General features: G+C 51.0%; 1 protein-coding gene across 1 annotated transcript in view; it reads right to left on the minus strand.

Annotated features, from left to right (window-relative positions):
• The window catches only part of EWSR1 (EWS RNA-binding protein 1), a gene marked incomplete at both ends in the record, with an annotated part of 16,709 nt that overhangs the window by 529 nt on the left and 5,872 nt on the right, over positions 1 to 10,308 (minus strand). Inside the window, 7 exons of the mRNA XM_009075392.1 lie at positions 178 to 296; positions 992 to 1,024; positions 1,634 to 1,671; positions 4,418 to 4,598; positions 5,268 to 5,482; positions 6,201 to 6,368; positions 7,743 to 7,929. Coding sequence (XP_009073640.1) covers positions 178 to 296; positions 992 to 1,024; positions 1,634 to 1,671; positions 4,418 to 4,598; positions 5,268 to 5,482; positions 6,201 to 6,368; positions 7,743 to 7,929 — 941 coding nt within the window. The remainder of the gene's footprint in view (positions 1 to 177; positions 297 to 991; positions 1,025 to 1,633; positions 1,672 to 4,417; positions 4,599 to 5,267; positions 5,483 to 6,200; positions 6,369 to 7,742; positions 7,930 to 10,308) is intronic.

Here is a 10,308-nt window from a genome sequence, read left to right on the forward strand (position 1 = left end):
CTATCATGGGCAGCAGTGACTGCTCAGACACCCCAAAAACGAAGGGACTGGCCCAAAACAGCACTGCCAGACCCCTCCCAGCACCTGGACATGGCTGGAGGAAGGTGAGCAATGGGCAGGGAGGAGGAGGATGATTCCTCTCCCCCTGCCAGCCAGGGGTCACAGGTGTCCCCTCACCTTGACAACACCACACTGTTTGAAGAAATCTGCCAGATCCTCCAGGGTCACATTATCATTGAGTCCCTGCACATACACCGCAGTGCTGTCCGAGTCCTCCTCCGGGTCCATAGGTGGGCCTAGGAGACAATTCCCGGGGTCAGTGCAGGGACAGGAAGGGCAGGGATACCCCAGAGCCAAGTTCTTTCCATCCCGTCATCCCGGCGGCAGCTGCAGGCTCGCTCCCAGCGACAGCTCGCTCCCAGCGACAGGAAAACGCAGGCCCCAAGGGAGGTGACTGTACCCCACCCCCTCCTGTCTGCCACGGCCAGACAGACCCCACACCCACCCGTGAGGGGAGAACTGCCTGGTTACCCCAGGACACATCCCGGGGGAGCGGAGAGGAAGACCTCGGTGCCCTCTGGGCTCCCCCACACGCACACCCACCCCCCTTTCCGACGCTGGAAGGCTGACGCACAACTTCCAGACGCCTGTGCGACAGGAAGGGACGAGCCGCGCGGCCACAGGCCGAGGTGGCGCGAGAGGAGGCTGCAGGGCTACTGCAGACTCCCTGGAAAATGCTCCAGAGCAGCCTCCAGACCCTCCTAACTCCTGCGGAGAAGGGTGGGCGTCTCACAACCACGTGAGGCTTTCCACAGTCCGGGTGTTCGGCTGAGTTGGGAATCAAGAAATGCTGGGAACAGCCAGGAAGTGGCAGAGCACTGTGCTCGTGGGGCTACACCTGCTGTGGGGTGGCACCTGTGGGGCCGCAGCCTTCGAAAGGAGGACACAAGTCTCTGTTTCACAAGCTCAGGAGGAGTCTGATGGGAATTACCTAAATCCAGGTCGGGTCCTTCCTCCATGTGTCCTGCCGGGCGGGAGAGAAACATAGGAAGCAGTGTTAGTGTGGGCCCTGCGGGCTGGAGAACCGACACACACAACTCTAGCTACGCCTCACCACCGGCACAGCGTGTGGGGAACTCCAACTCACCCGTGCTGCACAAGCAGCAGCACTGCACCTTACTGGGCCATCAGGTGGCTATTTTTAGCCCTTTTTCAAACCAATAACCACTATTACACTGGTTTTTAAGCACTTTTGCAAACCAATAACCACTATTACACTGATCCGTTATCAGTTTTCAAACCATTAACCACTATTACACTGATTTTTTAAAAAATGCTTTACCAAGCCAATCGGTTTTAAGTTCGTTAATAAAAGTTACTTAATATAAAAAAAAAAAGATTTATTAAATCCAAACCATTTCTTTTCCCCAAATTACAGGAGTGGTTGCTCAACTCTTCCACTGTGTCCTGTGACCGCATACCCCTAGGCATCGCCAGCAGTACCCATTACAGTCTTGTTGCATATGTCATTTTAAACCACTTAAACGAATAAAAAATTACACTTTGTTCTAAAAAAACTGACTGCAATTTTTTTTTTTTTTAACACTATCCATTGTAATGCTCAAAAACTTACCACCAGGCTTATTGAAGCCACCTCGCTCTCCAGCGCTGCTGGGGGGATAAACGAAGAAATGAAGGCCTTTCCCTTTACAAAGCCAGGACCGCTCTGAGCCTCTGCGGCTCACAGGGGAGAAGGGCACTGGCTAAACATCTCCAAACATCTGTCTGTCTCTCTCTCATCTCGGCACTAGGCCTTTCTTCAGGGCAGCTCGCTCAAATTTTCTTTACATATAAGCAACCTGGTGTGGTTTGAGGCACCGCTTTTGCTGGCGGGGACCCCGTTTTGGCGGGCGGCCCCCTGACGTTACTCAGAGGGGTATTATCAGTGCAATACTTGGCAAAGGAAGGGGGTTTGGGTTATGAATTGAGGTGGTCTGTTTTGTCTCGGTGGAAATTTGAGGTTGTTTCAGTGGTCAACTCCCTCCCCTCGGTGTGGACACGAAGGTGCACCCTCAGCCTGTGGCAGCGCCGGGCCCGCGGGTCCTTGACATTAACAGTGTAAAAGGAGACAACCACACGCGAGACCTACAACACAGTTCAGCTGACATCGCCCCTAAAACCCTCAAAATAAAGCCATACATTCAGGTCACTACTGAATTTAACAACTCTCTGGAGGGAGAACTTACAGAATACAGCGGGGGCTCCAAGGCCTGGGGTGCAGCTTTGTGGACACACTCACATTTGGGCAGATGCCAATACAAACAGGGCCACAGCTTTCACTAAAAGCTTTGGCTGAAGCATTCACAGCTAAAACCGCTTTGGAGTGCGGTGGCTGGGTAGGAAAATGCCACCTGGAAAAGGATTTGGGATGTTTCTTGCTCTTTTTTTTTTTTGTTTTTGGGTGAGATGAGCTGTTTGAACAGAGGTGAGCAGAGGAGGGAGAGCACTGCGAATTTTCCAGCAAGTATTGCACCTCTAATACTGGGAAAAAAAAAGTCAATACAGAATTTCGAGCTGTTGCATGCAGCTTTGCCTCCTCTCGTTAAAGTACACACCATTTACGTAATGTCTCTCTTTTTAAACATAGACTTTTACACTTTTTTTTTTTTTAACGTTACACAATTCTAAAGTAGTAGTATACCCTCCTCTGGTTTTATTACCAAACAACAAGTATGCAGTTACCAAAGTTACAGAAGGATTCCGATTATACAATGAATACATTTGGTTAAAAATATTCTATGTATATTTTTCCTCTCCATATGGACACCGTGTCTAGTCCCACTTTTCATTATGCTGCCGGCTGAGTACTGAGTACGGGTACTTTTTAAGTATTGAGGTGTATACAAGGCTCTCACTTTGTAACCTGTAGCATATAAATGCGACAAAGCATGTTAAAAAGTTTCCATTTTCATAAAATATCAAATAATCGAGGCAATGAAAAAGGGCATGTTAATAACATTGAGCTCCTTACCTGCTGGAGACACTGAAATCCATCACCACAGCATGCTAAGGTGGGCCGAGTTCCCCTACCTGCCCTGGGCGTCCCCTGAAGGCCACCTGTTCTATGGACAGCAAAACTCTACGTCCATAAGGCGTGAGGGACCCTTGTAAGGGTCTGGCCAGGTGGGAAACCACTAGGGCCGTGAATTTGAGCTGGGATTAAGGTGTGAAATCAGAGACAGGTGACAAATCTTTGGCATGTGATGCTCTGAAGGGACTAGAAATTTGAATGTGATGATAGACATTTCAGGTGTCTACATCTACTTTAATCGTTAAGAGATAAATACATCACGGGTGAAATCTTTATGCAGAACTCAGTTCCACTCAAGCCAATTCCAGGCTGGCTGTGTTCCCACACAAACCAGTCTTTTTCTTCTCTTTCTTGGATTTCTCTGATAAAGATTTCATGCCACGTCAATTCGCTGCGGCAGAGCTATGCAGAATGGGGCCATCAGCTGCCAAACTGGGGTTGCCACTGGGCTGTGCCACATGGGAAGAAGTTGCCTATGGAGGTGCAGCTGCCAGCAGGGCCCCCCTGCCAGCACCAGGGTGGGCATGGTCCCACACCACACCTAGGGACGCTCTGCATAGCTCTGAGCAACAGGGTGAGGGGTGGAACACACACAAAGCTATGAATTCCCTCTCTGAGGAGCCTCTGGGGTTAAGTTTTCCTCCCTCGCCTCTAGCAGAACAACCACTGTGGAGGGGGAGACACCTGAAGGCACAGGTGTACCAAACCAGGTTTTGCCATCTGTTAAAATGGCCAAACTGGTTCAGAGCACCTAAACGCTCCGAGGGGAGCAGGCCTGGCAGCCAAGGCACATCTCTACGTTCCTGGGGTCCTTCTCCACGCTCCAAGTGTCCTGGGCACTGGAAGCCACGGCTCTGCCAGCAGCTCCGCGTGCGCCGCGCTGCTGAGTTGGCTGACGGCGTAACACGGGGCTGACACAAGGCTCCTGCCCTGCACACACACCTGACCTGCCAAAATCCCCACTCCTGAGGCACAGGGAGTGACCCCTGGACCTGTCGAAAGGTTTGTGTGTGTTCCATCCAGAGTTACTGTTAAACCCCACAGAGGTTTCCACCTCTGGGTGACCACGAAGGGAGCTGAAAGTGCCAAGGTCAGCAATATCCCAAATTTACCCTCCCAGGGCCCAACCAGCCACAGGACAAACCAAACAGATCCTGCTCCTATTTCCCTTAGGATAATGTTTCCATGGATTACAAGCAATGCTGCGAACAGAGATGTTCTCCATGGAAGCACAGTTGGGAAGGTCAACCTTTCAGTCCCTTCTTTGCATTTCAAACCCTATGGGTAAACCAGAATTAGATAAAAGGAGAAAAGATTTGCTCTTACCCCATTCCACCACGTCCTCCTCCCCGCCCACCTCTGCTCATGCCTCCACGATCATATCCCCCACGTCCCCTGCCCCGGCTGTCGGGGCCGCTCAGATTCCGGCTCTCTCCTGGGCCTGAGAAGCCTCCAGACTCCTGCCCATACATGTTCATGCTGCTGGGATGGTCCTGACGGAACGAGCCTAGGGAAGTGTGTGACACACACGTTAGGGAGCTGCAGGCAAGAGTGCTTGGAGCTGCCTGACCCCTTCCTGGCCCCTTTTACATGCCCTCAGCCCCAGCCACAGCAGCACAGGATCCTTTAGGCTGGAAAAGCCCTCTGAGACCACTGAGTCCAACCATTCCCCAGCACTGCCAAGGCCACCACTAACCATGTCCCCAAGTGCTACATCCACACGGCTCTTACATCCCTTCAAGGATGGTGATTCCAACACTGCCCTGGGCAGCTGTGCCAGGCTTTGACAACTCTTCCTTGAAGAAGTTTTCCCAAATATCCAATCTAAACCTCCCCTGGCACAGTTTGAGGCTGTTCCCTTGTTCCATGGGAGCAGAGCCTGACCCCACCTGGCTGCACCTCCTGTCAGGGAGTTTACAGAACGAGATGGTTTCCCTGAGCCTCCTTTCCTCAAGGCTGAGCCCCCACAGCTCCTTATCTATCTCTTCACCACAATTAGCTTGTGCTTCCGTGTTTCCAACCTTTGCTGAGGGGATTATCCCAACCTGTGACCACTTCATTGAAGCCGTTCCGTGAGAAAGGGCAAACCCCAACTACAACCTGCTCTCCCTTCACCACAGCTCTAAGTTTTAGACCCAAAATAATGCCAAGGCTCCTTCCCAGGGACCCCACTCACTCTGCTGGCCATAGCTGCTGCTCTGCTGGCTGTACTGGCTGGGGGCCTGGCTGTAGGACCCGGTCGGTGGTGGGTAACTGGTCGGAGGTGGTTGCTGCCCATAGCTGCTTTGCTGGCCATAACTGGTCTGTTGGCCGTAGGAGCTCTGCTGCCCATAGCTGCTTTGCTGCGAGTAAGTGCTCTGATCGTAACTGCTTGGCTGTGTGGATGAATAGCTGGAAGAGACAAGCATTGGAAAGATGGAATGATAAGGCAATTCCCTGGCAGTGTGCATGAGGCTGCAGGAGTGGCTCGTGCTGGAAGGCAATGCAATTATAAGCCATATGTAGAGTTGTAAAGCGTTTGAGAAGCTGAAGTCATCCTATGGAGATCAGGCTGGAGGACTGCTAAAAGCAAAATCCATGTGACCAGTCACAGTTTATTCATACCTCCAGGAAGAGGCAGAAGTGCCAGGGCATAACTCTGTGGCAACAGAGGTAACAGGCTCTCCTGAAGCATTTTTAGCTGATGGATAACAAACAGTTCCCCTCATGCTTCTCAGGCTTTCAGAATTTCACAATGTACCTTTTAGAAGTCATATTAAACACAGCTGAGGGGAGAGGTGAGCTCCTGGCCACACCACGTGTGCAAGGAGGCAGCAAAAGGTCTCTCCACCCACTCTAAGAAAATTCTTAAAATTCTCAATTCTCACAATAAAAAAAATCTAGGAGATGTCTTAAAAACATTTGTTATCATTTTCCCTAGCAGGTGTGCACGCAGAGGTATTTCTACACTCAATCACAGCCTCATTTGTCCTACCACAACAACTACAAGAAGCACAGCTCCCTCCTCCCAAGACCCCAAAGCTCCTTTCCCATCTCTTTGTTTAAAATCCCTTAGGAAAACCCTTCAAGCTGAACATTGCCAAGCCAGCTCAGCCTCTGGAAGCGTTACCTGGTCGGAGGGTAAGAGGGAGGCGCGGTGACAGGCTGCATGGGGTAGCTCGCAGGCACCTGGGGGTAGCTGTAGTTGCTCTGCCCATAGCCCAGGCTGGGCTGGCTGTAGCCTGTTGTGCTGGACTGGGGCTGGCTGGTCTCTGCTGGTTTGCTGCCATCCTGGGGTCTAGGGAGAAACATGGAACAACATTGGTGCCCAGCCCTGCACCTGGCATCAGCAAAGGGCTCAGGTGTCCCAGGACAGTGGGTAGCATTACAAGCTGGCACTGGTCGGCATCAGTTGCTGTGCCAGCAGTTAGTATGGAACACACACATATGATTTTAGCACTCGTTGATTGGGTGTTTGTACACTCCAGGAAAGGCCCAGGCAGTGGCCTGAGCAGAGAGCATGGAGCACCACAGCTTCTGTTCACTCCAAGGCTGAGGGATTCAGTTTGGCCCTGGAGCTGCGTGGAGGACGTGGAATGCCAACAAGGCAGTCAGCAGCACCGCCCTCCGCTCCAGCTGCTACTGCACAGCCCTGGGAAACCAGGAGCTGAAAGCAGCCAGCAAGGCTGCCAGCTAAATGCCCCATTGTTTGGTTCAGAATCCAGCTCAAGCAGATATTGCCTCATATACGTGATCTCATGAAAGCAAAAGGATGCTGGGGGTGGACTGGGTAACCTTTAAAGGTCCCTTCCAACCCCAATCACCCCGTGATTCTGTGCTCAGTATTAACTCTCAAGGCCTGAAAATAGAGAGGACACTTTGCATGTGATTCACATGTCCTCTTCTTTTGTATTCGTCCCACAGCTTAAAAGCTGTGTGGATGTGGCACTTGGGACATGGTTCAGCGGTGGACTTGGCAGCCCTGGGGGAATGGCTGGACTCAATGATCTCAGAGGCTTTTCCAGCCTAAAAAATCTATGAGTCTATAATCTCTAAGTGTTCTCAGAGTGAAGGAAAAAGAGTGAAGCTACTTTTTTGCTGTAGAAAAATTATTTTCAATGTCAGGATTAAAAAATTCATCCTCAAAATTTACATCCTTTTAAAGTGTAACCTGACAGAGCTGTGCATTTCCTCACCACAGTGGTTGCTACAAACACCAGGTATGCAAATAAATCAGCTTTCACTCACTACCAAACAAGTTTCCATTATGAATTCTACATTTTTCATATCCTCTGAGCAAACAATTAAACTGAATATATGATTGACAATGCCCAGAGAGGAGAGATTTAAAAGGAAGCAGTTTGCAGCATGTGCATCCACCCCAGCATCCTGCCTGACCCTGTGGCTCCAGATCAGACCTCACTTGGCCGTTTTCTGCTCCACACCGTGAGTGGAGAGCCTGATTTCTCTGCGTGGTTGTTCCCTCATCCCCCAGGAGCAGCGCTGACTCACCGTGCCGGAGCAGAGCCCTCCCACGCTGCTTCCCCCAGCCCTGAGAGGCACTGGGATCCGAGCAGCAAGAGCTGAGCTCCAGCACAGCAGGCAGAGAGGTGTCAGCAAACCAGTGGGCCCGGGGCGGTGGTGTGCTGGGGGTGAGGAGAGGAGGAGGTACCTGGAGGGAGTGGACGGCGCTGGCTGCTGCCCATAGGCCGGGTAGGCGGGTTGGGTGCCGTAGGCGGACGGTGCTGCGTAGGAGGTCTGTGTGGTGGTGACCGTCGCGGTGTTGGTGTCGTAGGCGGCTGTGCCGTAGCCCTGGATGGGCTGACTGTATGCTGGGGGGGCAGTCGGGGCACTGTAACCTGCAACAGGCCACAACAGCCTCAGGTTAGGCTGGAAACTTTCACTCAGAATCACAGAACCATGGAATGGTTTGGGTTGGAAGGACCTTAAAGCTCATCCAGTCCTACCCCCTGCCATGGGCAGGGACAACTTCCACTAAAACAGGTTGCTCCAAGCCCCACCCAACCTGGCCTGGAACACTCCCAGGGATGGAGCAGCCACAGCTTCTCTGGGCAACCTGTGCCAGTGCCTCAGCACCCTCACAGGAAACAATTCCTTCCCAATATCCCATCTAGCCCTGCCCTCTGGCAGTGGGAAGCCATTCCCTCTTGTTCTGTCCTTGTTCCAAAATGCCTCTTCAGCTCTCTTGTAAGCCCCAAGTATTTCAGACTATGGCACTTCTGCTGGGCACAGAGCCAGTTCTACCACCACAAAACCACCTCAGACGACCTGAAAAATGATCAACTAACCCACACCAGCCCCTCACTTCCCTGCAGGAACCTCCTACCCTGGGAAGCCTCAGCCTGCAGCCCCAGCTCTACCCTCACAATCCCAAACTCCCATGAGCTGCTGGAAGTCAGCCACCCTTACCCAGCACCCCGAGGGGGATTGTTTACAGCAACCAGAGCCTGGGGTTAAGGCACCACAGCACAGGCAAGGCAAGCTGAGGCATGCAGCATCTCCTCCACAAAGGCAGGATAACAACCCCCCTAGCTCCAAAGCCAAAGAAATCCAACAGATTTAGCAATTCCAGTGCCATCCTTTCAGCTCTTCAGAAAAATAAAGGCACAGAATAGCACCAGGCTGACCTGAGAAGTCTTCTAGAGGCATTTCTGAAGTCTTATTTTACATCAGCAATGCTGGAAACAAAAGAAAAGCACTTTCCATTTGCTTTAACGTAATAGAAAGGTCAAAAGAGACACATCAAGCAGCTCCTGATGTTTTGTGTGCCTTCCCTCTCTTAGAATTTGTTTGGCTTAGGTAAAAAGCTTAGAGCTCTAAGATTTCGCTCCGACCAGTTTTACAAGAATATCCAAGATCCCATTTAAATTTAGCCTTTCCAGCATCTGGTGTATAATTTAGTGACCATTTGGCTTGTCTCAAAGGTGAACAGCAAACCTGGAATAAACACAGTGGCTTCTCATCGTTAACAGCCTCCTGAGCAAGTTTCCCAATTAACAAGCAGAGACTTAAGATGAAGAAATAGCAACTAAAAATGCTGTTAGCAGATCTGACTGACTAAAAATACAAAGCATCGACTGCCAAAGAGCAGCCCAGGCTTATTGCTGGGATCAGTGAAGATAACAGCTTCTCCATCACTTCTGATTTTTAATAAACATGGGAGGCTTGTGACATACTTTCCCTGCTCGTTAGACAGCACTTTAGGTAAATTGTGCTGCAGCACTTTATTTCAATTCCCTAATCTGCAAAGCAAACACCCTCCCAGCAGCGGAACATCGCGTGCCCTCACAGAGCACCACGGCACTTCCACCTCCCACTGCCCTGCCAAAGCACCACGGCCCTTCCCAGTGGGCAGAAAGAGGAAGAGGATGAGAGGAGGAACTTTGCACAGCATATTAATTTAAAAAAAACCCCAAACTTCAGCTTTCTGTCCCATGAGCTTTCTGGTAGCCCTCAGGGTCCTGATGAAGGGGCTCCAGGAGACACAAGGCTGTGAACAGCCAGCCCAGACCCTCTGTCTGCTCCCACAAAGCCTCTTTCCTCCTGCCCCCAGCCCCCCACCCTTCCCCATTCCAGGGCTGCCAACCTGGGAATGCAAGCTGGACTCCCAGCAGAAAAAAAACTTGTATGAATCACTAGAAAATCAGCTTTTATGGTAATTATTCCATATTATTGTTCCATATTACATTATTCCATTATTCCGTATTCCATTATTCCATATTCCAATACTCATTATTCCATGTTCCATAGAACATACATGTTCTCTGAAGAGTGAAGTCCCGAGTGCTGCTGAGCAGGGTGAACAGCTTGGTGCCCAACAGGAAGGTTTCTTAGAGCTCCAGACAAACTGAAACAGCCCCAAACTTCGATGTGAGCCGCCACAGCGTTTCCACGGTGAGCACCAACACCAGGAGTTAAATAAATCCTTATTTTAACTGCCCAAAGGCTAACCACATCCTAAAAAAGCCTGTTCTCTGCCTAAGTACAGCCTGCATTCCATGTGCTGCAGCCACAGCCCTGCCCTGGGCTGTTCCCACTGAAGCCACAGGGCAGTCCTTCCCTTTCCCAGTCCTGCTCCTGGGAGCACTAACCTTCCCAAGCAAGCAGGTTTGTTCTCACCTGGCTCTGCACAGGACACAGGAGACGAGAGAAAACTGTCTTGAATTTTAAAGCTTCAGCTCTAGATGGAGCATTTCCCTTGTGGAAGTGTGTGCTCA

Source organism: Acanthisitta chloris, unplaced genomic scaffold (assembly GCF_000695815.1).
Source record: "Acanthisitta chloris isolate BGI_N310 unplaced genomic scaffold, ASM69581v1 scaffold3350, whole genome shotgun sequence".
Classification (NCBI taxonomy): Eukaryota; Metazoa; Chordata; class Aves; order Passeriformes; family Acanthisittidae; genus Acanthisitta; species Acanthisitta chloris.